Genomic DNA, 25,641 nt, shown 5'->3' on the forward strand with positions numbered 1-25,641 from the left:
GCACTGACGGTTTGCTGTCATTCACACTTCCCGAGTCTCTCAGCTCCCAGGCCTTACTGTGCGCCAGGAGCGATTCTGCTACTTCATTATCAGGTTCTCAGAGTCATCGCCAGCCCCGTGACCATCCCTGTCCAGGCCTTTGCTTCACGGCTGCTGTGGGGGCTCGGAGCGTCCTCAATTCTCTGAGGCCAGGGTCTGCTCTGCCACAGAGAGGACCCCGGCCCACTGTGGGTGCATCTCTGCTGCCCTGGGTGGAGGGGTGCAGGCATCACATCTCTCTACTCTTCTGTGATTGGGCTTCCCTGTGCCTCCTGTGCCTGGGCACACAGGACTGTGTTTCTGAGACCCAGTGAAGGCCCACCACTGAGGAAGCTCAGAGGAAGGCATTTCTGCAGTGAGAACTTTCAGACTCAGTTGCTGCCTCCTCAGCAAACGTCCCCACCCAGCACCATGGAGACGTGAGGGGCCAGAAAACCCTTGGACTTGCAGTCAAACCTCTGTTAGTGCTTGTGTTTTCTGGAGGGGCTTTCCACTCTCAACCTTTCACAAAACTGTGACACCCACCCCTAGGTCAACACCTCTCTGGGAGGAGGTGGCCTGGTTGACCTGTTTAAACCTCTGGCTCCTGTTGGAAGCAGAGCCCAGATGCCTCTCCTCCGTGTACAGGTGGGGACAGTTTTCAGCTCTCTGAGGAGCTGGAACGTCATGGGTGCTGTGCCCCCGTCATAGGTGCTGTGCCCCTTCAGGCTCCTGGTGGGGTGAGGGGCCTGTACCGCTTCCAGATCTGAGCAGCTTTCAGATTTGTTTGTTTTTCAGTTGAAACTCTAGCTTTCTATAAGACTACCTCTTGGGGCCTCCCTGCCCTCTGCTGCCTTAGAGCTAAGGCCCAATTTGCTCGCCATGTACCTGCCTGTCACTGGTGGCTGGGCTGCCCTGGAGCCTCTCCAGCCCTAATGACAATGGCCCCGCAGCTCTCCAGGGGATGTTCCCTGGGTGGGCAAGCTGGGGATTCCAGTAGGGTTCTCTTTCTTGGCAAATGTGCTGAGTTAAGAAATGATAAGCTGGCCTTTCGGGTACAAATCCAGCTTGGACATGCTCTCTAGCTGGGCTGCTTTTTCTGAGGCCAAGGTGGGTGCTCTGCTCAGCAAGGAGTCTGTGGTGAGCCATCTGTGAAATGGACAGGGAAGGGGAGTCAGCTGGGATCTCTCTTACCCCTCACCTGAGGTAGCACCACTCAGAGCTTCCTGGGTGCTTGGTGGGTTCAGTGCCAAGTAAGAGGACCCCCAGTTCTGATCATAGCATCTCCCCTTCTCTGGGCGGCCAGAAACACCTGCCCAAATAGGGCTTTGGGGAGGAGATAGCAGCCTGAATCCCTGGGATGTGGACCTTTGAGTTGTGAGCTCATGAAGGCCCAGGGTCTCAGCTTGACGTTGCCATCTGTGGTTCTTGCACAGAGCGACGGTTATGTCAGCAGGTGATGGCACGGCCTGGGTGTGTGCGCTCCTCACTCTGCACCTGCTCAGCAGTGGTCTCAGGAGTTCAAATTGCTGTCGAAGAGGGAGGTCACATCCCCTGCTCTCCTGCCTGGCAAGGCCCAGGATGGACCCTGTATCCTCCAACTAGCTCAAGTACACCGTCTCTCTTCGAAGGTGGTGCTGTACTAACCAGCTACCCTCCAGTAACATTAGCATTAAAGGGTCAAGATGCCTTGGAGATGTGAGTGCAAGGAAGGATGCGGGAGACTTTGTATCTTACAAAGACTCTGAGCTTGTTCAGGGTGCAGGGAGGATGCGGGACACTTTGTATCTTATAAAGACTCAGCCTGTTCAGGGTGCAGGGAAGGATGCGGGAGACTTTGTGTCTTATAAAGACTCTGAGCTTGTTCAGGGTTCAGGGAAGGATGCGGGACACTTTGTGTCTTATAAAGACTCTGAGCTTGTTCAGGGTGCAGGGAAGGATGCGGGACACTTTGTATCTTATAAAGACTCAGCACCCTGCGGGCGGCCCCTGGGAGCAGGCGCCCCCCCTGCAGTCTGTAGTCTGTGCCCTACCAGGAGAGGTGAGCCCGGATCCCAGAGCCTAACCATGAGAACACCTACGTCCACTGAGTGATTCCACAGACTCGCCAGCTCTGTCAGCGCCCGCTGGAGCCGGGACGTGGAGCAACTGGCTGGTGGGCAGGTAGGCTCGGCCTCGGCCTCAGCCTCAGCCTCTGCAGAGTTCACCTTTAGTGGGACTGGCAGAGGGAATAGTCAGTGTGGTGTTCACTCTGCAGGCGAGGGTGAGGCTCTGGTTGGCATGTGTGGGGACCCAGTGTGGGTCGTAAGCCTGGTGTGCTGGTGTGTACTGGCCTGGGCTCTGGGCCAGAACATGGGTATTTGTAGTGTTTCTTCCTGTTTGGGTAAGCAACGTGTGCATGGTGCTGACTGAAGAACATAAAACACAGAGGCAGTGGTAGAAACCAGTGTCCTGCTCTGACCACCGTGCCCTGGAGGCCGTTGGTGTTGCATTTCCTGTGTGAGCAGACAGGCTGTCTGGTTTCGTCTGTGGGCTATCTACTTTCTTCCTCGTGCAGCCTTGTAACACAGAGGTTACTCCCCTGTTCAAAGCCGAGAAGACAAAGGCTCAGAGAGTTTCGTGTCCTGAGACCGTCAGGGAAAGTGCTGGAGCAGGCCTCTGCAGCCTGCGCTCCTAGCATGTTTCTGTTGCCTCCAGGGCAAGGTTGGCTTGGTTGGCCGGGCCCCCAGAGGGGTCAGTTTTTCCCCACACTGCCGCTTACAGGGCTAGGGCTGGGCAGGCCTTTGTCTAGGCCTGAGATGACCAGCTCCCTGGTGCTCAGCGGGCCCACCACCAACCCCACAGCTTGTTTGGCTCCAGGAGGAGTGTGGAAACGGCAGTGAGTGTGGAGCCCTTGGAGCTGGGGCACCCACTTGGCTTTGGAGGGACAGTAGCCTCCCATGGCCACAGCTGCTCACCTGCAGAACAAGGAGCAGGGGCTTCAGAAGGGGCTGTGAATCTGAGCCTGGCTCACCCAGGGCCTTCAGAAGCTGTGGATTTACTTGCCTGGCTCCCTGTGTCGGTGCAGCATGCTAGCAGCTCCCCAGGGCAGCAGCGGCCGGTCTGAGCAGCAGCCCCCACTCCCTGGGCGCTTGATTTGTTTGAAGCAGGCACTGCTGGTAATTATGCCTCTTAATTTAGCAGAGGAGCCCAAGAAAGGAATAGAAATCTGTGTATTAGCCTCAGAGATTGGAAGTGGGCAGACCGAGCCCTCTCTCTCTGATCAGTTTGGAAGTGAAGCAGGAAACTGGCCAGGGTAACGCTGGTCAGTGGTTCTCTGCACAGCGGCAGGCCCAGGACCCCACCCCAGGCCCCGTCCCAGCCGCGCCTTGTGCCCAGCCTGCCGCAGCCGCAGTCCTTTCGCTGGGAGGTGCATGTGCTTTACGGTGGGTCCTGGAACAGGGACTCCCTGGTTCTGTTGTCCAGCAGGGTTACTCAGAAGATGCAATCCAGTAAGTCCTGTGTCTTTTTTAAAGCAACTCCATGCATATTTTTCTCTGTGAAGTGAACCAGGTGGTTGCGGGCTACAGGGTTAATGCATTTCAGTCTTCACATCACCCCGTGCCAGCTGACAGCAACGTGGACCAGCTCACACTGGCCGAGGGGCCTCTGGCTCCAAGCCGGCCTGGCTGAGGGCACCCCCCCCCCATCTTCCATGATCCAGCTGCTCCCAAGGTCACCCTCTGAACCTTACGCTCAACTCCCAGCAGCCTCTTTCTAACCTGGACCAGCTCCCTCCTTTTACACACACGCATATAAACAGCTTCTTAGGCTGAATGATCGGTAGGTACACGACTCTAGATCTTCTTTCTGTCCGGGTGGACTCCCTCCCCTGCGTGTTGACTCTGGCTTTTCAGAAACCGCCGCGCCCGGCCCCGTGCACCTGCCAGCCGCACTCCCGGCCACCGGCTGCTTTCTGTCTCGGGGCGGGCGGGGCTGGGCTGCGTGCCCCGGGGAGGTCGGGCGTTCCCTGGCGTCCCGTGGCTCACGCACCCTGTAGTCCTGCCTGCCTGCAGCAAGCAGCTCCTGCGTGCAGAGTTCTCAGCTGGGAATAGGCTTAAAAGGCGTGGGAAGAAAGGTCACGGCAACAAGTTGTCAGAGTTAGAAATCGAGTACCTGGGTGGTGGCCCCTCCAGCGTGGGGAGTGTTGATGGAGAAAAGGTGGGTATATTTGATTCATCAGGTACTCAGCGCAGGAAAGTAATAGAAACTGTCAAAACAGAAGTGTATCACATAAAGTTAAGTTATGAAAGCCATTAGCACACAAAAATACAAACTGTTCCAGTATAAGTAAAATTTCACACAAAATGGCAAACAGGACAAAAGACCACAGGGTGAAATGGTTATAATGAAGTTACAGAATAGAAAACATGACCAAATAGTAGAACAGGAATAAATGCAAACGTGAGAATTATTCACGACCCTAGTACAAAATTAGTAGACAGCATCAAAATATAAGTGGGCTAAACTCTCCATTTAAAAGGAAAAGATTTTCTTACTGGATGACAAAGAGAAACCATAAAGGGCTGGAAAGTCGGGGATGTGAAGGCCGCGCCGGCACCAGGTCCTGCCGGGAGGCACCGGGCCTTGTCCTGATTGCGGTGAAGTTTGGATTCCAGGCCCTGAAGCGCTGCAGGCAACGCAGGGAGGTGGTTCTTCCTAACGAGGGTGCCGCTGAGTATCTGTGTCCGCCGAGGGATTGCCGATGTTCATAAAGCAGAACGAGATTCACAGGGAGGGAACCGCAGAGGACACCAGCAACAGGAGAATTTATTTCACTTCTTAGTCCATAATATAGCATGTGAGCAAGGAATACATAATAGAAAAAATAAAAGATCTGTGTAAAATATATGTAAAAGAAAACCAACAAAAAAACCTTAACCCCAAAACTGAAAAATGCTCATAGAAAACATCCACAAAAATTAATTGTGTATTAGATAATAAAACCTTTACGAATGCAAACAGGCTGGCTGATGTAGACAACTTTCTCTGATCTTGATGCGATGAAATGCGGAATTAAGAACAAGACCAGAAAAATAAAAACTCCTAACACTTGGAAATTAAAAAAGAAAGGAAAATAGAAACAAAAACAGAACAAAAATCTGTCTTAAATCAATTTGGAGGTCAAAGAAGAAATACAATTCAAAAGTGCCTAAAATCTAGACAGTACTCGTAATGAAAACACTTCCCCTCAGAGCCCACGGGACGCAACTAGAACAGTGCTCAGAAGGAAACCCAGGTTTAAATATTTATCTTACTGACAAGAAAGAATGAATATGTATTGGTTAAACCTCCAGCTCAAGAACTCAGAAAAGGAAAACCAAATAAACCAAGTAAAGCAAAGGTAGGAATTTGTAAAGATCAAAGCAAAAGTTAATAAGAAAGTGAAAAATAGTAGAAATAATAAATAAATCTAAATGCCCGCGCTTTTAAAGGAAAACCAATAAAACATATGAATTATTCACAATCCTAGGACAAAATTAATAGAAAGCATCACCACCCCAAATTAGAAGAGTAATTACCGTGGAGTTACTGGCGGAGGGGCGTGCCAGGGCGCCTGGGTGTGCACAGGTTCCTTCCACGGGTCACGACGTGAATGGACAGTCGCGAGGTTTATGCTTTACCACGTGTAAGCTTTACCTCAACAAGTGAAAAATAAATTAAAACAAAAATAATAAATCTAAAGACAATTATGAACTGTATAGGAATTCTATAAAAAGAGTTGTGAATTATATCACAACTCTAAATAAATTTTAAAATCGGAGTGAAATGAATAATTTTCTAGGAAAACAAAACCTGCTCCAAAAATGAAACCTGCTCCAGAAGCAGCAGAGATTTTCAACACTTATTACAAAGTTGTCACAAAGTAACCACTCCCGCTTCCTCCAACAAAAAGAAACAGAAAATGAATCAAGCTGAGTCAGTTTCACAGAAAAATCCTGCAAAATGCCGACGTCCACACTGCGACCCTGTCCCAGGGCGAGGGAAAGAGGGAGGCTTTGGAGGCGAGCGTGAGACCGGCCTGGCCACTGCGAGGGCCCCTGGGCTGCGTGTGGGCCCCATGCACACACGTGCAGGACTACGGCCAGTCACGCAGGGAGCACCGTGTCCACACGTCTGCAAGGAAGGCGCTGCCGGAATACACTACAGGCAGGCAGGGTGCCCAGCGGGTGCTGGTTGGATTCCAGGATGCCAGCTTAGAGGGTGTCTTCTCCACATGTGCTCAGAAGGCATCTGACAAAATCCAGCATTCAGTCTTCATTAAAACTCTTAATAAAATATGAATATGTAGATAGGTAATTTCTCAACATCCTGTAGCAGGATTTGATGTAACAAATAAAATGCCAGGACTGTTAAAGCCACTCAAAGCATCGGAGAGTTCGTGCCCTCCCCAGCTGCCGAGTCCCCTCCTCAGGCTCTGCTGTGCCTCCCGCACACCCAGAGTGACTGCGTCTGGCCTGGAGGCAGTGCTGGAAAGGGAAGGCCAGTGTGTGTGCTCAGCTGGGCGATGGAAGGTCTGGCAGCTTTGGGACCTCCTTGCACCGGTGGGGAGGCCGCCTCCCGGATCCGGGGCTGGCGAGGGAGGGTTCCCGGAGGCCCGCGGAGCAGGGCTCCGTAGCCCCTCCGAGCTGACCTGTGCTGTTTCCTCACAGCTGGAGATGGAGCTGAAGGTGCTGCGGTCCCAGTCGGGCCCTGCCGAGCAGAGCGTCCTGCTGTCCAGGGAGGAGGTGAGCGAGCTCAGGTACGTCTCACCCGCCAGCCCCTCGTTCTTCACCAGCTTCCAGGGGCACTTTCCTCCTCAATCCCACCCTGTCCACTTAGCTGCTTCTCTACACAGAAGCTTGTCCCCGCTGGTTTGGGCCTTTTTCCGTGACCTTTCTCAGGCTGGCATTGACAGGGGGCCTCTCGGTGTCCGCAGGGCTCAGAAGAGAGCTGGGTGCCCTGTCACAGTGCCCTCTGGGGGGACCTGTCTTTGTGGCCAGCAGAGCCCTCTGCCTTGCATGCTGTCTGCGGGGCAGCATCTGTCTGCGCGCTCTTTCCAGGCCAGCTCCAGAGGGGAGTTACAGAGCAGACGCTCTTCCTCCTGTGCGGGTCTGTGGAGAGCGTCATGGCTCTAGGCCCTCTCCAGCGTCGGCACTGTCTGTCGGGAGGGTTGGCCACAGTCCCCTCCCAGAGCCTCGCCTTTCCTGCCTGGGCACGCCACTCCTCCTCCAGGAAGGTTTTCGGAAGGCAGTGCCGAAAGGCCTGCTCCTAGCTCTCCTGGGTCCCAAGTAGTAATTGGAAAGTGGCTGGTGGGCGAGTTGACAGTGTCCCCCCAGAATCTCTGGGAGCAGAGTAAAGAGTAAGCCGAGGGCTCGGGCGCCCCAGGGCCATCTGCCAGCTCCTGCTCTGAGCATCTGCCTTGGGCCAGCACCGTGTCCAGTTCCTACCTCAGAAGCTGCTTCTGTGGCTCAGGGAGCTGATCTAGGACCCAGACGGCTCTGGTGCCCACTGGACGGATGGAGACCTTGGTCATGGGAGAGATGGTGTGGAGTCCAGGGGTGGGGGAGCTGGCGCGCCCATGGCTGAGCGGCTGTGGCCGTGTCACCCTTTCCTGAGGCTGTACTGTCACCAGAGGTCATCTGTGGTGTCCTGGCCACAGTGAGAGCCCAGTGAGTGCAGTCCCCGGAGCTGCGGTTAAACGGGATGGAGGAGGGTGCTGAGGTCCGGCTGCTCCCCTTCGTTCTCGCAGACCTGTGGGCAGGAGCAGCCTGCACGCCCCGGAGCCGGAGGTCCCTGTGTGCTCACCGCGCTCTCCATGCTCACAGTCTCGTCGTTGTCGACGTGAGCATGGCCAAGCGTGTGTCCAATTCATGTGGGTTAGCACGGGTTGGACTTAAAGGTTTTTGCTTACTTTGTAAAATCTAAAACAAAGGCTTTATCATCAGTACCTTTACCTGGAGATCAGAGCTGCTTGTCCCCGACTGGGCGGGAGGTGCAGCTGTGTGGAGAGACAGGCTCATTAACAGAAACCAAGTCAAGTCTGTGTGAACGCTGTGCCTGGAGGGGCCACACATCGCCCCCATTTCCGGCTGCTCTTGTGGGGCAGGAGCAGGGTCTGACTGTGCGCCCAGTGTCCCGTTTGGGGTCCCCCTCAGCCCTGGCAGCAGGCTGAGGACAGGCTCTGGGAGGGGCCCGGGCAAGGCGTGTAGGTGGCCTCTCCTTCCTGGCCAGGGTTCACCCCCTGCGCCCTGTTTGTGTCTCCATATCTGTCTTATTCACAAAACTGCAAGGTGCCCCTCCAGCGCCCTCTTCACAGCGTCCCCACTCCTGGCCTGGCTGAGACTCTCAATCAGCTGCACTCCCCTCCCTGTGCACATTTGGGTGGCCCTGCCCCAGCACACAGGAAATGTCCAAATGTGTCATTGTGCCTTGGTTTCCCCTTGTCACCCAGTGGTGACGATTGCCGTGAGTCCAGCGCCCTCAACCCAGTTCAGAGTGTGTGCTGTGTCTTTCCTAGGGAACCACAGGTGCCCCCGAGAGGCAGCCCTTCTGGTTTTGAGGAGTGGGGCTGGGGGAGGGGTGCCAGCAATCTGAAGACCCTGCCCTGAGTAGGGGCACCCCCCTTGGGACAGCCCAGCCTTCCTGCTCCAGCCCCTTCCTGGGGAGACCTGTGCTGCGTGGGGGCCTCAGGATTCACTGGCACCCTCCCCACGGCCACTGCTGCCTCATGCGAGAGGGAGAGGCTTCCCGTGAATGAAAGCCGACTGTCCTCATCTCTGATCCTGCTGCTGCTGCCAGGTGTGAGGTGCTTCCCTGCAAATGTTTCCAGAATTCTCTGGGCAGAGCTCGTTTCTGAGGCGGTGGGTTCAGAGGAAGGCGCGCATGGTGGCGTGGGCCTGGGCCGTTCCCAGAGGACAGCACAGGCCGTGCCTTTGTCTCACACACACGCATCCACATACACTCACGCACGCATGCATGCACACATACGCACACATATGCACGTGCACACATGCACACACAGATTTGTTGTATAGAAAATATGTGTTAGGTGTATAATTTATTAAGTGCACATGTCCTATCACAATATTTGTGTAATATTATGTATGTATGAAACATTGCTACTTTAACGAACACGAGGGGGCATTCAGTGAAGATTTAACGCAGCAGCTGAAGGGTCTTTCAGCTGGAACAGATTCGGCGTTTCCTGCTGTCAAGGAGCAACTCTAGCAAATCCCGAGCGTCTGTGGATTTAGCAAGTGGGTTGACGCAGTTGTCCCTGAGACGCCCATGTCTGTGCCGGCGCCCGCTGCCTTCCCGCTGTGTGCAGCCCTTGCTTCAGGGGTCGACTTCCCCCCCCCCAGGACGGAGGCCCTGCATCCTGTGGTCCCATCCACACCCTTTCCAGACTGCAGGTGCTGGGCTCCTACGGTTCTGTTGTTCTCTGTTGAACAGTCCTGTGAAACACCGTGCTTTCTGCCCACCGCGGGTCTGTGGCCAGGAAGGCAGCTCCCGAGCTTCCAGGGTGACCTGAGACTTGGGCATCGCTGGGCGGGGGAGGGGCTGCACAGTCCTGCCCAACGCAGCCCTCAGAGCAGCACCCGCTTCCCTGTGTCTCAGACCTGGTGTCACTGGGCCTGGGGCCTGGACCTCAGCACCCAGTGGCGCTCCTGGCCTGAGAGCATCGGCCACGAGCTCCCGGCCAGCACCACATGTCCCCAGTTTGCTGGGAGACCAGGGTGAATCTTCAGGAGCCATCTCGGCCTCACACTCACCCCCCCAGGAGGCTGCAGGACCACCCGGATTGACACCCTGACAACTCAAGCTGGGCCTCTCTGCTGACCCACAGCCGAGGTGGCAGTAGGGACAGGGTATCCCAGGCCTGGGCTCTGCAGGGGGGTGCTGGTGACCCCCGTGGAGAGCCTGGTACCGGCCCGTCAGACGATCATGTCTCTCGGCCCCTGACACTGACTCCAGGCGGGGCAGTGTCCTGCCTGGAGAAGGCTCTTCAGACCTGGGTCCTCGACCTGCGCCTGGTCTTGCCTCTGAGGCCTGGAAAACCTTCCCCTTGTTTCCCGTGTCCTGAAATGTCCCGGAGCCACATGGGTGGGCCTCTGCGTGCTGTGCTGCGTGGTCGACGGCCTTCCTGCCTGGCACCTGCCCTTCGGTCCTTGGGGTTTCCCTCAGCTACTCACTGACTATTTTCTGTTCCGTTTCCCCTGTTCTTCCTGAAACTGTTAACTTGGGGGTTGAACTTTCTGAATCCTCTGTTTCCAGAGCACCTTTGTCCCGTCTTCTGTGTTTTTCTACTTTCTGGGAAACTCTCAGATTTATCCACCATGTCTGACTTCTGCCCTCCTGTTGGTTTCCTGAGGTTTTCTGTTGTGTGGTGGTTTGAGTGGTGGCTGGTAAACACGGCGTGTACCCGTGTCTTTGATGGGATAATAGGCTTCCTGAGGTGGGCTCTCCATGTGGTCTCTTCCCCTGTTGGCTCGGAGGCTCAGACCCCCGTCTTCCATCCGGATGTCCGTCAAGTGTGCGGTGGTCCCAGATGTCTGCTCACATCGCTGGCAAAGCTCTGAGAGCCCCTTGGAAAGGCCCTGGGTGGGCTTTGTTCTGTGGCTTCCCTGCGGTTGGACATGGCTGGGCCGTTTCCCTGGGGGCCTCAGGACGGGGGACTGGTCCTTCTCTTGGCCTGGTCAGGTCTCTGGGAGTCTTCTGTCTGGAGGGTGTGGGTGCTCCAGGGTCAGAGGCTCAGCAGAAAGCTCCTGCCCCCGCCCTGTAGCAGTGAGGTGGCCCTGTTCCCGCCCCTGGTGTCAGTGGGGAGCCCGGCTTGCACCTCTCTGTGTGCAGGGCCCGCTTGGTGGCATCGTGTCAGCAGGGCCCAGGTACAACCCTCACCCGAGCAGGGTGCCGCCGGCCAGGAGGTTCAGTCGGACGCAGACCTCACAGTGGGAGGCCCAGAGTGTCCGGGACACGAAACCCCTCCTCACGCCCAGAGCCAGGGCGTCACAGCCACTGGATGGTACAGTTACCCGGCAAGGACGGTAAAGCTGGGTGATGAAACGCTTCAGAAACAGTTGTGCATCCGCAGTCAACAAACGAGTGGTAAACCTCAGCAAAGAGGGAGGAAAGAGAATTTCTTTGAAGGACCAAACACATTGTAGACCTGGACAGTACAGTAACCAGAGCGAGAGCTCACTGGCTGGTCTCAGCAGTCAGTTGCAGGGAAGAGCCCTGAACTCCGAGGCCGGTGGCTATCACCGGACCAGAGTGGGAAGCAGGCGGGAAGCAAGCAGCCGAGCCCTGCGCCTCAGGGTCGGCGGTAACAGCGCAGGGCGGTCATCCAGTTGGAGTCCCAGGGAGGGGGCCCGAAAGTCATCTGAAGAAGTGATGCCTGGAAATTCCCCAAATTTGGTGACGGGCATACACCTACAGATCTGAGGAGCTGAGTGAGCCCCGCGCCAGGAGGCCACAGAAGCCCACACCGCGGCGCCTGCTGATGGGCCCTCTGAGGCCAGAGACGGGGGAGACGTCTTGAAAGGAGCCCGGGAGCAGCGCTGTCGTCTCTGCAGGGAACACGGGCTTGAGTGACAGCGGATCTCTCATCTGGAACCGCGGAACCGGATGAAGCTCACAGCGCTTTTCAAGTTCTGAGGGAAGAGAACTGTCAGCCAGTGAAAGAAAATATCCTTCGGGGATGAAGGGAAATCAGGACATTGTCAGGCAGAGTAGAACTAGGACTGTTTGTCACCAGCAGACCAACCTGAGCGTGTGGCTGAGGAACTGCCCCGGGGAGGGGCTCGGCGTTTCCCAAAGGAAAGAACCGTGGACGGGGGCAGGTTTTCTCATACTCCCTGGCTGGAGCCCGTGAGGTCACGTGGCGGTGCCCAGCCCACGGAGGAGACGCATGAGCCAATTCTGAGTTTAGGGGGACCCACAGGGACCGGCCCTGGGCTGAGGACGGGGCGTGTGAATGTAGCGCCCACTTCCTGAGGACGCCTGTGTTTGCAGGGGGGCGGCTGTGACGAGCCGCTGTGGAGCCCACGGGCTGCGTGGCATCAGTGCCCACTCTCTGGGAGGGGCCGAGCTGGACCCCCGGCCTCGCGCCAAGCCTGTGCCCCTCCGGGAAGCGGCCTGGGTCAGAACGAGGGGGCTTGGGCTCCTCCGTGTCCGGCCGTCAGCACCTGGGGTGCTGGGTGCGTCGGGCCTCATCGCGGTTTTGCTGCCGTACTTTGGCGGGCTCGGCGCCGTCCACGCATCCTCGTGAGCCGCTGTTCAGATCTCTTACCTGGTTTCTCCTTGCTTCTGAATTTTCCGGTTCTTTATGTATGTCCGTTTGTCAGTCTGTGATTAGCACGTACCTCCCTTAGCCCTTGGCTTGTTTTTTCATTCTCATCAGTGTCTTTGACACAACAAAAGTTTCTAATTTTGATAAAATCCAATTTATCCATCTTTTCTTTGATGAAATGCCCCTTTTTAGATGTTTAGTCTGAAACTCCTCTCCTAACCCTAAGTATCAGATTTTCACCTGTGTTTTTCTGAAAGTTTTATAGTTTCACACTTTATTTACTTATTTTTTTTTAAATATATCTTTATTGATTTCACAGAGGGGAGGGAGAGAGAGAGAAACATCAACGATGAGAGTCACTGATCGGCCGCCTCCTGCGCGCCCCCAACTGGGGATCGAGCCCACAACCCGGCCTGCGCCCTGACCGGGAATCGAACCCCGATCGCCTGGATCCCAGGTCGACGCTCAACCGCTGAGCCACGCCGGCCGGGCTCACATTTTACATTTAAGTCTCTAATCCATGTTGAGTTAAGTTTTATGTAAGGTTTCGGTGAAGGTTTATTTCTATTTTATTTTTTACCTAAAGGTGCTCAGTGGCCCCAGCACCAGGTGTGGGAAAGGCTGCGTCCGTCCTGCGTCGTTTGTGCGCCTCGGTAAGAAACGACAAGTGCTGGGCGTGTGCCTCTGCTTCCGCACGCCCCGTTTTGCCGTGCTGGCCCGAGGGTCGCCCATCACCGCTGTCTCCGTCACTGCCGCCTTGCGCGTCGGTTTCCGCGCCGGGTAGTCGACTCCTCCGGTTCCGTCTGCTCGTCGGCGTTGCTGAGCCCGTCCGCCCTGTTGAGTTTCCACGTCGGCGCCGGGTCGGTGCTGGGAGGTGGTGGGTGTGCCCACCTGCACTCGCGTGGCGCCTCCACCCGCGAACGCCGTGCGTCCTCCGTGTGTTCGGGTCTCGGACTCCTCCCTGCAGCGTTTTTACTCTCGGTGCGGGTTCCGCACGTTTGGTCAGATTTGACCTGAGCGTGTCCTCTTGTATGCGCTGTAAGTGTCGTTGCCTCTCGGTTTACTTTGCTCGTGACTTTTCTGTAGAAGTGAGCGATCGATTCAGTGGCTCGCCTTGTCTCCTGCAGCCTCACTGAGCTTACCTGGGTTACTAAACCCTCTGAGGGTTTCAGTCTTTGTATTTGGTCGATTCCTTGCAGTTTTCTGCATAGATGTTCTGTTGTCTGTAGACGTGGTCAGTGTTGTGTCCTGTTCTCCGGGGGGGTGTCCTGCGCTGGTGGTGACCTCCGGTGCCATGAGGAGGTGGAGGGGAGGGCGGGCGGCCCTGCCTGGCTCCTGGCCTGGGGACCGCGGTCCTCACCGCGACCGTGATGTGTGCCGGGGCTTTTCCAGGTGTCTTGGTTGCGATGTACAAGTGCCCATCTCTTCTCGGTTTGTCGTGAATGGACGTTGAGTTTTCTCAAGTCCCTCCTTTCCTGGCTCGGGTGGCAGGATCATGTGGTTTTTCCTTTGGACTTCCGTACGGTGGCCGACCCTGGTTCATCTGTCAGCGCTGAGCTGCCTGTCGTCCCGAGATAAACCCGCCCGGGTGTGGTGTGTTGTTCGAGAGTGTCATGGGACCCACCCGCCGATGTTTGCTGATCTCTGGGTCCGTGTCCATGAGGACGCTGGTCTGTGGTTCTTCCATGGCACTGCCCTTGTCTGGTTTGCTGGCCTCAGGAGGGACTCGGGAATGTTCCTTCTCTTCCATTTCCTGAGGAGTTTCTGTAGAATTAGCATCATTTCTTCTTTAAGCTTCACACCCGGTAAAACCCCGTAGGCCTGGGTAGCTCTGTTAGGGGAGGGTCAGCCCAGCAGTGTCGCGTGTTTGGGACGCGTCATGTTCAGGGTGTGCTCTGTCATGGGCGAGTGGGGTGTTGTGGGCTTTGCACAGCTAGTGCGTTGTACCCGGGCTCCGCGTGTGCGCCAAGCCGCTTGCAGGGCCTGCGGGGGAGTGTCCCCTTCCCGCCGCCGACACGTCCCGGCTGCTTTGCAATTTAGTTGGTCTCTTCAAGAAAACAAACCAGTGTTTTTTCTTTCTTTCTTTTCTCTCATTGTTTTTCTATTTTTAGCTTCAGTGGTTCCTGCTTTCATGTCCTTGCTTCTGCCTCCTTTCAGTGTCTCCCCTTTTCTCATTTCTTTTTTTTATTATTATTATATATGACTTTATTGATTTCAGAGAGGAAAGGAGAGGGAGGGAGAGAAACACCAACGATGAGAGAGAGTCACTGACCGGCACCTCCTGCACGCCGACTGGGGATGGAGCCCACAGCCCGGGCCTGTGCCCCGACCGGGACTCGAACCCCGATCACCTGGATCCCAGGTTGACGCTCACCCGCTGAGACACGCCGGCCGGGCGCTCATTTCTTAAAGTGGGAGCTTAGGTGACTGATTTGCGGTCTCTAACGTAGGCAGTTCCCTAGCACGGCTCCACCCGCACCCCACACGTCCCAAAACGTCCTGGTCTCGTTCTCATTCAGTAAAACACCAGCTCTGTTGGTCTTCCTTCCACCGCGTGTCACGTCCCCACACGGGTACAGACTCCCCGTCTGGACTGATGTCTGGTTTGGTTCCACGGTGCTCTGTGAATAGAGTTTGTATAATTTCAGTGTTTAAACTTCATTGAACTTGTCAGCTGCCCAGGAATACGCTCTGCGTTGGGGAAGGGGGTGCTCTGAGGTCCCTGGGGCCTGGTTGTGATGCGGCGCCGGTCCTGTGCCTGGCTGCCCTTCCGTCCCGGTCTGTCTGTGACGCAGAAGGGCCTTCAAGCCCCCAGCTGCACATGGGTTGCCTGTTTCTCCCTCCAGTTCTGTCAGTTTTTCTTCCCATATCTGGACGCTTGGCTTTTAGGAGCAGATACAAATAGGGCTGTGGGTCCTGGTGAATTGCCCTTTCACGCTGACCTCGTGCCCCTTCTCTGTGCGCAGTGTCTGGTATCGGCTCCAGAGTCGACTGCGTTGGCGACTGATAGAGCCACTCCCGCCTCCCTCCGCCCCTCCCTGCTCTCCTTCCTTGCCAGCTGTTGGTTCCGGAATGGTTTCGCTTGGAAAACTTGCAGAAATGGTGCAGAGAGCTCCCTGCACTCACGGCCTCCTCTGGGGGCTGCACTGCGATGCCCACCCTGCTCACTGCAGTGTCTCCGCTGAGTCACCTGCAGCCTCGCGTGCTCGCCCAGCGCTGCTGGTCCAGGCACCGGGTCCCGGTGCCTGGCCTCCGCGTCCCGTGTCCTGTGCCCCTCTCGTCTTCGTTTCACAGCACCGCCCAGCTGGCCCGTCTGCTGCCCGGCTGTGTCTCCCGCAGACACCGAGGTTCTGGGGATGGGGAGGAGACCACGGTGCTGACGGCCTCTCCTCACCGGACTTGCAACTCCCTCCTCAGTTCATCTCCTTCGCTTTACATTTTACTGTCAGCAGGAGGGACCCAGCTGCTTGTTCAGCGCTTTGCTTCGCCATGTCCTCAGCAAACAGGCACTCTGACCGCATCCACTTCTGCCTCCCACAAGCACTGAAGATGGCCACCTCCCTGTGATCCCGTAACAGATCAGCTCTCTCCAGTTTTCAGAAACATGCTCTTCCCTCGGGGCCCCGCCTCCAGAGCCCCCTTAACGCTGTTTCTAGCTCCCAAGGGCCCCACCCTCATGACCTTGAATAACCCTAGTTACCTGCAAAAACCCACCTCCAAACCACACGCTGGGTGTTAGGGCTTCAACCCAGGGCGGGGGGGCAGGGACATTCAGTCCATAGCAGGACGCCGCTCCTCATGTGACTGACCCAGAGCTGGGGCCGTCACCCTCTCCACGCTCCAGTCCCTGCTGAGGACTTTGACGTTTGTTTAAAGGCGTGGTCACCGGTGTCTGCCGTGAGCCCGACACTGCTCAGCACTGGAAACACAAGCGGCCGTCTAACGGGACAGAGACGCCAACAGTGACAGTGGCGGCAGAGCTCTGGTCAGGGGCAGCCAGCAGGGCAGGGTGTGGGTCTGGGACCGGTGGACGATCAGCCTGGACAGCAGCATCTCGGGCCAGAGGCTCCTTTTCCAGCTGTGCCTCCGGTTCCCGGGCTCTCCTGTCCAGGCCGTTTTGTAGCCTCCCCGTGGGCAAAAGCAAACCTTCGCTCGGGAGTTTTCCAGGGCGTGTGGTGTGTTCATTAGAGATTTTTTAGGCAAGACAACAACCGCCTCTCTGTAGCTGATTTCTACACACACGCACATACACTCACCCATGTATGCTCACACTTACGCACACACACGCACACACACACACGTATACTCATGCACACACGCATGCACTCACACGCATGCTCATACGCACGCTCACACACTCACGAGCACACACACTCACACGCGCTCACGTGCACACACACACGCACTCGTACTCACGCTCACGTACACACGCGCTCATGTGCACACACACACATGCACTCACTTGTACTCACACTCACGCACACGCACACACGCGCTCACGTGCACACTCTCTCTCCCCCGGTGACAGTTGCCTGGAAAGGAGAACAAGGAGAAGTGCCCACTTAAACGCACAGGTTTATTTATGTGGGTTTGTTCTCTGACGGCCAGGATGGATCACACCGTTTTATTAACACGTCTGCAGCTACACACAGATGCTTATTTGAATTTAGCCCTCGAGGACACTTGTTCACGAGCCTTCAGAATCATAATACCATTTCACAAAGGGCCTTGCAGGGCTCCCCACCCAGCCTGTCCCTTGAAGGCACAGCCCTGCCCACAGGAGGTGGCCTCCTGGAGGTGACCCCACCCAGGCTCACGGGGAAGGAACTCCCCACCGTCCCCCAGAGCCCCTCTCTGCCCCTTCTCCCGCACCGTGCTCTGCGTGTCTCCTCGTTTCTAGAGACTCTTGTCCTCCACAGGGTGCGGCCCCACCTCTCACCTGGGCCCCACCTGTCCCGCTTCTGCTTAGCTGTGGTCCCCCATCAGGACTTCTCCATCTGACAGGTGCCGTGGGCTCCGCCATCCTCTGCTTGGGCACTTCCACAGGGTTTTTCCAACGCCCTCCGTCAACGTCACATTCTCACACGTGTATTTGGGAATAGAACTCGCGGCCTCGTCTCGTGACCTTCCACCTGTCTCCCTGAGGCGAGGGCAGCAGTGGATGTGCTGTCCGGGCCTCACTCCTGGGTCTCGCTCTCCTTGCAGGTTGAAGGTGGAGGAGCTGGAAGGGGAGCGGGGCCGTCTGGAGGAGGAGAAGAGGCGCCTGGAAGCGCAGCTGGAGCACCTCACCCTGCAGGTGAGCACACCGCAGCCCTGTGGCGCCGTCCTGGAGCCAGTGGGCCCCAGCCTCCCGGTCCCCTCTCCTGTGCGTGTCTGTGTGCCTGCACCCACACATCCCATTTTCTCTCTCACACTACACTCAACCAGGGACCTACTCGCACACCCACACCCCTCGCTGACCGAGAGTGTGTGTCCCAGAGCCCTGCAGAGGGGACATCCTGCCAAAGGCTGCGCTGTCCTGGCCCCACCGTCCTCGGTGCTCCGTGGCCCCAGCGCCTGCAGTCTGTGTGTCTGCCTCCCCATGCGTGTGCCCACATGGCATGTGGGCGGACAGGCCCAGCGGATGAGGCCGTCTTGGTGTGGGTTGGGTTCGTGCCCAAGCCCATCCCCCTGCTGCAGTCATGAAGCCACACTGCTGTTGACGCCGTTCGCTTTTACTCTGGTTTTGTTTTTACCCTCCCGTTTAAATTGTTCTGTGGCAGGAAACCTGCAGGTTTGCGATCACCCAGATTTTGGACAGGCCATTGATTTTATCTTGACACCTATTAGAGGTAAATCAAATCCCGTTTTTATTACCAATTCCTGGAGATGGTAGAAGTGACAACTTTGATAAAGCAAGGCGCAGAGAGCCGTGGCCGGACTGTGCTCAGCCCTGGACCTGTCAGCTCAGACCGTTTAATTGGGCCGCAGTCCTCAGCTGGAGAACTGGGCTGTTGGCAGGTGAATTCCCAGCCGCCCGTCAGCAGCCATGTCAGTTGGGTTGGGGATGTTTTCTGGCTCTTTAATCCTGCGCAGCCTGAGATCACGGCTGATGGCTGCTCGGGCCTCCCACAGTCGGCGTCGGTGAATCCAGCTGAAATCGTTCTTTTTCCTGCTGTGGGCAAGGGCACCCACCAGCACCAGGGCAAGGCAGACAGGCAGAGGCCAGGACTCGGGTGGACGGCCATCATCCTGGTTGTGGCAGCAGGACAAGAAAGCCCTAAGGTCTGGCTCGGGGGCCAGTCCTAGTGGTGGGGAAATGGGCGTGCCAGTGAATGACTGGCTCGTGGAAATGGGGTTCCATGGGGGGTCCGGCATCCGAGGCCCCAAGGTCAGCTGGAACCCGGCCCGCCCCTTGGCTGGGTGGCTGCAGGCCTGTCAGGGCTTTGCCCTTGGAGCCCGCAGGGGGTTCAAATCAGGATAGTGGTGCCCACATGGCGCTGTGGGGAGATGGGCCACACCCGCCCACCACACCTGGCACACAGTGGATGCTCTGTCAGCCCTAACGTCCGTCTTGCTGCTTCTGCTTGGCCATAGAGAGGGCAAAAGCCCCATCCCCTCGTCCGCCCCGGGCCTGGGAAGCAGCCGAGGAGCACGGGATGCCCTCCGGGTGGCCTGACTGCACTCAGCTGTGGCCCCGCTGATGAGGAGGTGGAGGGGCCGTAGCGTGTGGCTCGCCTGGCCTAGCCGTGGCCGTGTCGGCCCTGCTGCTGGAGGGTTCTTGTGCTGCACCCTCCCCTCGGGAAGCAGAAAGGTGGGCTGCTTCAGGGAAGATTGATTAAAGTCAGCTGCGTCGGCCATAATTGGGAGCGTGCGCTTGGAGAGGGCGCTCGCTAGTTAGAACTGCTTGTAATTAGTTCCCAGCTGGGCGGGGAGGAACCGCTCCGGCTACCGCTCAGAGCTGGGTGTGCTCATGCGGTGGCAGCCTGTTCCGGGCTGGGAAGCCTCCAGGGGCTCCCTCATGGTGTGTGGCCTGAGCAGGTCTCCCTGAGGGCGCTCGGCTGTTCCCGCACTCATCCGGGGTGACCTGTGTGCGTTTTTGATGTGGCTTAAGGAGGTAGGACTTCCTGCCAGCCATCAGGAAGACTGCTAGCTTAGGAGCCCCCATTTAGAGATGGGGAGACTGAGGTCCACAGTTAGCCAACAAATGAGTGACTAACTCAGACACCCCTTTTTAGAGGCAGAATGGGGTTTGAACATGTTCTCAAATAAAGACAGCTTGAGCAAACCACCTGGAGCTGTGTGGGTCTGGAGGCAGAGGGCCCTGGGATCCTTGGTGTGGCTGCAGGAGTCAGGGGCTCTGGGAGGCAGACTGTCTCTATGTGAACTCGGAAACAGTGGGAAATGCATTCCTTGTGCCCCAGACCTAACCCCTCTATCCCCATCCTGCAGCCTCCCCATGCCCACCCATCCTTTCCCAGTGGTCCTCTCCTCTTGCTCCAGGTGCCTTGGGCCAATGGCTTGGAGAGTGACTGGCCTCAGTTTCCCAGAACCAAGAAGATGTTTGCAGAACAGCAGCAAGTGGGCACTCATGTCACTTGTTCAGACAGAGAGCCAATGACCCTCTTCTTAGTGTGGGCACTGGGCGTGGTGGTGACTCTGTCCCTCACCAGCTGTGGCCCTGGTCTTGGTCTGCTCACCTCGACACAGAGCTGACACCACTCCCCTGCAGGCCAGGTGACAGCTGCCAGCCAGGGCACCTCCTGGGCCTAGAGAACGTGGTCTCTGACCATCGTCAGGCCTCACCGTGAGGATGACGTGTGGTTTTCCACATTTGTGTTTCTTATGGGCTACATTTGGGGACCATCAAGGCCACAAGCGCCTGGAGCACCTGAAGTGTCAGTCCAGAGGGCCAGATGCACCCAGCTCTGGGCCTGGTGGACACTTGTCCATTAGGCAGCAGACCTGGGCTGGACACCACCTCCCAGGGGTGAGGGGCACACAGCCTGCCATGCTCAGGCTCTGTGCCCCGTCCCAGGCACCAAAGTGGAGCCTGCTGGATTTTCCCCAGTGTCTCATGAACGTCTCACACTGCAGTAAAGTTGAAAGAGTTTCACATGAACCCGTTTACCCACCATCCGACCCATCACAGACGACTCACTGTGATCGCTTTGTGATGTGTCTCTCCACCCACCCATCCTCTTTAATTTTTTTTATGCATTTTAAAGCAAATTGTCAACATCTGTACCCTTCCCTGTAAATGCTTCAGCATGCGTGTAATTAAGCAGAATTCATCTCCGAGGTTTGCGCCCAGCCTGCTGTCCCTCAGAGCTGCCCAGTCACGATGCTTGCGCAGGAGGTTGGTGGCCGGCGTGGGAGCCCGCGTGGCCGCTGTCCCTCAGAGGCCCTGCCTGCCCCAGCCAGCCTGCAGTGCACTCAGGAAGGGGGCCAGACTGCAGCCCAGTGACATTTTAATAAATGTAACTTTTTTGGAAATGGAGTGGGTAGAAAATTGCTGGGTTCCCTGTGAGCAGAAAGCTCACTGCCCATGCCCGCTCCTGTCCCTGCATCACCAGACTGGCAGCGCTGTCTAATCATAGACTCCCAGCCTCCGCCTCCTTCCCCAATACGGTGCAGGGGGGGCTTTGCCACTCCTCTCACCCCAGTGCCCTCACCCCATCGATCTGTGAGGCCCCCCAGCCCCCGCTGGTCCCTGTCACACAGCCTGTGGCTCCAGCGGCAAACTTGTCAGCCCTTGAACAGCAGTCCCTCCCCCACCCACCCATTCCCACCTGTGTCCAGCTGCCGGGAGCCCTGAGCCCAAAGCAGACCTTGCCCTTCATCAGATACCCACTTGGCTCCAGTTGTTCCCGTGGCTCCTCCAGCTGTTGACCAGGCCCTTGCGCACACCCTGCCCCCAACTAGACAGGGTGTTTCCTAATGGTCTGCCTACACTTCTGGAATGTTCCCTGGGTGTTGCTCCTTGAGGGGGCAGAGCCCTGCAGGCCTTGGTGCCAGGCGCCGCCTGGGCTTGGGGCGTGTGCCAGACATTGTTCCGGTGGGAGATTGTGTTTTCCTGGGTGAGCAGGGCTCGAAGCCCAGGGTCTGATAGAGCTCTGAGGGTGTCTCCTCCTGTGGGCCGACGCCTGGAGCACAGGGGTGCTCAGCTGACAGTGGCCATGCTGTCCTGCGGCTGCCAGCACTGGCCTTTGCTGCATGTCCCCCTTGAGGTAACCCTGGGCAGCTCCTCATTGGCGTGCAGGGAGCACTCTCTGGACCTGACCCTGCTGGGCATCTTCACTGACGTTCATGGGCACCGAGGAAGGGGTTCTGTCACCCCTCTGTGCCAGTGAAGCAGCCCAGAGGCCCAGGAGCCAGTGATCTTCCACATGGCGGGAGGTGACAGTCATGTCCCCCACTAACTGCCGCCAGCTGGGCTCCATCTCCCCCAGCAGAGGTTCAGACCCATCCTGCCCCCTGAGCCGCCATTTCTTCCTTGAAAGCCTGGGACGTCTGGGCGAGGACGCGCCTCTGGGCCCGTTGCCCTGCTGCCACCTCCCATCTTCCCACCCACCATCATGGAGGAGCCAGAGCCGCAGGAAGTCAAGACCCGGTGCTGTGGGGCCAGCAGACTCGAGCTGCCAGGCTGCTCGGCTGGCTTCCCTCAGTGCCCCTCTGCGTCCCACCCTGCCCCTGGCCCTGGCCCGCATCCCACACTTCCGAGCTCCTAGACCAGCTCTGTCTGGAGCAACTGCCCATCCCTGGGGTCCAGCTCAGGAACCCCCCCCGAGTCATTAGGCTCACATCCCAAGACCTGTGTGTGGTCACCTGGACAGCATCAGCCTCAGGCCTGGCTTTCAGCCAGTGCACTGGAGCAGGGCGCCCATGGGCGGGTGCTGGCAGCAGGGCAGCGTGCCCAGAGGTGCGTTTCCAACCTCGCTCGACGTGACCGGAGTCCCAGCTCCTCCTTGGAAACCAGGTGCAGTGGCTGCTCCTGGGGTTGTGAGGACAAGCGGATTGTGCACGTGGAGCATTTTGTGTAATTCTCTCAGAGGGGAACGTGGTTGAATGGTGGTTTTCCTTCCTAACATACCCTGGCTGCCCACTCCCTTTTAACTCGAGGGAAAACCTGTTTCCCAACCATCCTGCACCCCTCCTCGTCGCTTGCCGACTCGGGCGGCCTTCCCGCCTGTGCGTGGGGCTCTCTGTGGGGTGTGCCCTCATCTGTCCAGCCAGCTGCCGTTAATGCAGGTGAGCACAAACGAGGCCCTGCTGAGTGTCCGCAGCGCGGCACTGCCCGCGTGCAAGTCTGTGCGGACTGACTTCCAGAGGAGGGGTGATGGCCGAAAGGGCACCTGTGGGTGTTCTGGCAGTGCCACCAGGTTCTCACAGCGTCAGTGCTCACCACCAACGCAGCAGGACAGTGTCGTGCCAGCAGCCTGGGCGGCCACCGTGTCCCCAGCCTCAGCAGTGCAGTCGGACATTGAGGCTCCCCTGGTCCAGTAGGTGAGAAGGCTCAGTGTAGTCTTAGGGTTAGTCTTTTAGTCTTTGTTATACAGGAGAGTGGGGGACCTTCAGCACGTTCATGCATGTTACTTGTGAGAGTGAGGCTACTTCATACATGTTATATATGGGAGTGAGGGTTCACCAGTGCGTTCATACATGTTACGTGTGAGAGTGAGCATTCTTCAGTACTTCATACGTGTTACATGTGAGAGTGAGGGTTCTTCCGTACTTCATACCTGTTACACGCGAGAGTGGGGGTTCTTCAGTGCTTCATACGTTTCGCATGAGAGTGAGGGTTCTTTGTTACTTCAAACGTGTTACACATGAGAGTGAGGGTTCTTCAGTACTTCATACATGTTTCACATGAGAGTGAGGGTTCTTTAGTACTTCATACGTGTGTCACGTGAGAGTGAGGGTTCTTTGGTACTTCATACGTGTGTCATGTGAGAGTGAGGGTTCTTTGGTACTTCATACATGTTTCATGTGAGAGGGTTCTTCGGTACTTCATACGTGTTTCACGTGAGAGTGAGGGTTCTTCAGTACTTCATACTCTTGGTCCATTTTTCAAACCAATTATTGGTCCTCTTGTTGATTTCTTAAAGCTGTTTGTATATTAAGGAGTTGGGCTGGTTTTAAGTTATGAATATATTTTCCCTATTTATCATTTATCTTTTGACTTTGCCTGAGGTATTTTTTTTCCAAAGCAGTTTTTTATTTTTAAGTTTTTATGTAGATTCATTTGTATGTACCTTTTTTGGAGGGGAGGTGTCTGGGCTTTGGATCTGTTTTTACCATGGTTTCTTCTGGTTTTCTGGTGGTTTCATTTTCTACATTTCAGCCTGTGATTGACATGGAATTTGTCAGTGGTTTTGATGTTTAGAAGGTAAGATCTCAATCTTTTTTGAAAAGACTCCTCCCACTTACCCCCAAACCTCCAATGAAAGCCTGTCCTGTCCTCACGGGTGCAAGAGCCTCCTGCCTCCTGCACCAGACCTCACGCTCTCCGGGTCTATTTGTTTTCTCTTGTCTTTCGTAGTTGTGTCTCCGTCCGGGCCCAGTTCTGGGTGGTTCTGATTGATGCCTTCAGTGTTTCCATGTCCGATATGTCATTCCGCCCCCCACATGACTCTTCACAGAATTCTCCCAGCAGCTCTCGTTTATTTCTACATGGACTTTAGAAATAAAGTCCCCCCCATTTTGAATTTTGCTAGATTTCATGAAATGTAAAGATGGCATCTGGAGAAGACCCCTAGGGTGTTTGCTCTGCCTACACAAGGGTGTCACGTTCTGCCCATGTGGGGGGGCCCTCTCTGTGCCGCCGGAACAGTTCACACAGACGTATCCGTCCTGCACGTTTCCTGTGGGACTACATCTCGTGTCGCACCTTGTTTGCTTTTATCATGGGCAGGTGTCTTCTTCAGTCACATTGCCTACAGTTCACGTGTGGATCCTGGATTCCACTTACAGGGTTTGTAACCTGCCTCGTGGTGGCCACACCTGGCTCTTTATGCCCCGAGGGTGCCCACTCTGCACGGCCCTGCATCCCGGCTGTCCTGGCCACCAAGGGACCCCATGGGGGCTCAGCATTCACCCAGGGCCTGCTGCCCCGGGCCTGCCCTCCCAAATGCTGTATGTAAAACAGGACACTTAATGAAGGAAAAGGCCCAAGCCCCCACCGCCGCGGCGCCGAACTGCTCATGTTTATTAACGCCGGGACTAAAAAAAGCCAGCTCGTTGATGCGCATTTGTGCAGAGAAATTTCCACAGGCGCTGATTTCTTTTGATTTTTTATGAGAAGATTGACGTGTCCTGAATACTAAGCCCCTTCTCATCTCAGAGGCCCTGGGCCCAGAGCCAGTGCCCGCAGGCCTCACTGTGGTCCTCAGGGCCCAGCCAGCCGCCCCAGCCCCTCGTGTGCAGGTGAGGCGGCACAGCCTCCCCAAGGGGCCCGTGGAGCCACTCTCTGGGGGTCTTTCCCTTTCTACTCTCGGGACTGGTCCAGCCTCTCTGCTGACTGAACTCAAGACCCAAGAGGCAGGAGGCACAGTGAGCAATGCCATCGTCGGCCATGGGCGGCTGCCCCTCATGCCTCGGCATCCTTGCTGGCCCTCGGGGACACCTCCAGTGCACCAACCTTGGTGTCTCGGGCCGTGGCTGTGACACCTCGTTATCTGCATGTGGTCCTTGAAGAGCATTTAGTTGAAAAAGTTAGGGACTCAACACTTTACAAATCTAGAAATCAGACGTGATAAAAAATAACGTGTAATTGTCATTTTTAGGCAAGGATCTTGGGAGCTCAGGTCTTACGGTCCCTGCAGGGATGCCCCGGGACTATGCTGACCAGCCCTGCCCCTTCGGTGAGGCAGCCCACTTTACAGGCCTCCACTGTGTGGGCACTGCTCTAACTAGGGATACAGTGGAGGGTGAGGCAACCAGGGCCCCAACTTTTGTGAGGTTGTGTTCTACAGGGAGAGACAAATAATGGACTGATAATACAGACAGGTAAGCCAATCGGGATGATATGAGAGAAAGGAAGCAGGCCGTGTGAGGACCTGGCCAGACCTGTGCTCCTGGTCTCCTTCCCTGGCTCAGAGAAGGACACAGGACGTCAGCCGTCCAAGCACCCGGGGCTCTCCTTGGCAGGTTCTAGAATGGTCAGGGTTGCCTGGGGAAGTTGGGTTTGATCGGTCTGTAAGTGTCTAGGATCTGGGATCACCTGTTTCATTTAAGTGAGGCCCCACTGTTCCACAAAGAATTCCCGCCAGCTGATGCCATGAGACCCGCAAGGCACAGGTCGCTGATGTTCTGACCCCCAGGCTGACACTGCT

The 25,641-nt window shown here is 56.4% G+C and overlaps 1 protein-coding gene across 6 annotated transcripts in view; it reads left to right on the forward strand.

The window, feature by feature from the left end:
- The window catches only part of MAD1L1 (mitotic arrest deficient 1 like 1), a 222,584-nt gene that overhangs the window by 156,017 nt on the left and 40,926 nt on the right, over positions 1 to 25,641 (forward strand). For all 6 annotated transcript variants that reach the window (XM_081134495.1, XM_081134493.1, XM_081134496.1 and 3 more), the window contains 2 exons: positions 6,711 to 6,799; positions 17,534 to 17,624. In XM_081134495.1, coding sequence (XP_080990621.1) covers positions 6,711 to 6,799; positions 17,534 to 17,624 — 180 coding nt within the window. The remainder of the gene's footprint in view (positions 1 to 6,710; positions 6,800 to 17,533; positions 17,625 to 25,641) is intronic.

Source organism: Miniopterus schreibersii (genome assembly GCF_964146895.1).
Source record: "Miniopterus schreibersii genome assembly, chromosome: 4".
Lineage (NCBI taxonomy): Eukaryota > Metazoa > Chordata > Mammalia > Chiroptera > Miniopteridae > Miniopterus > Miniopterus schreibersii.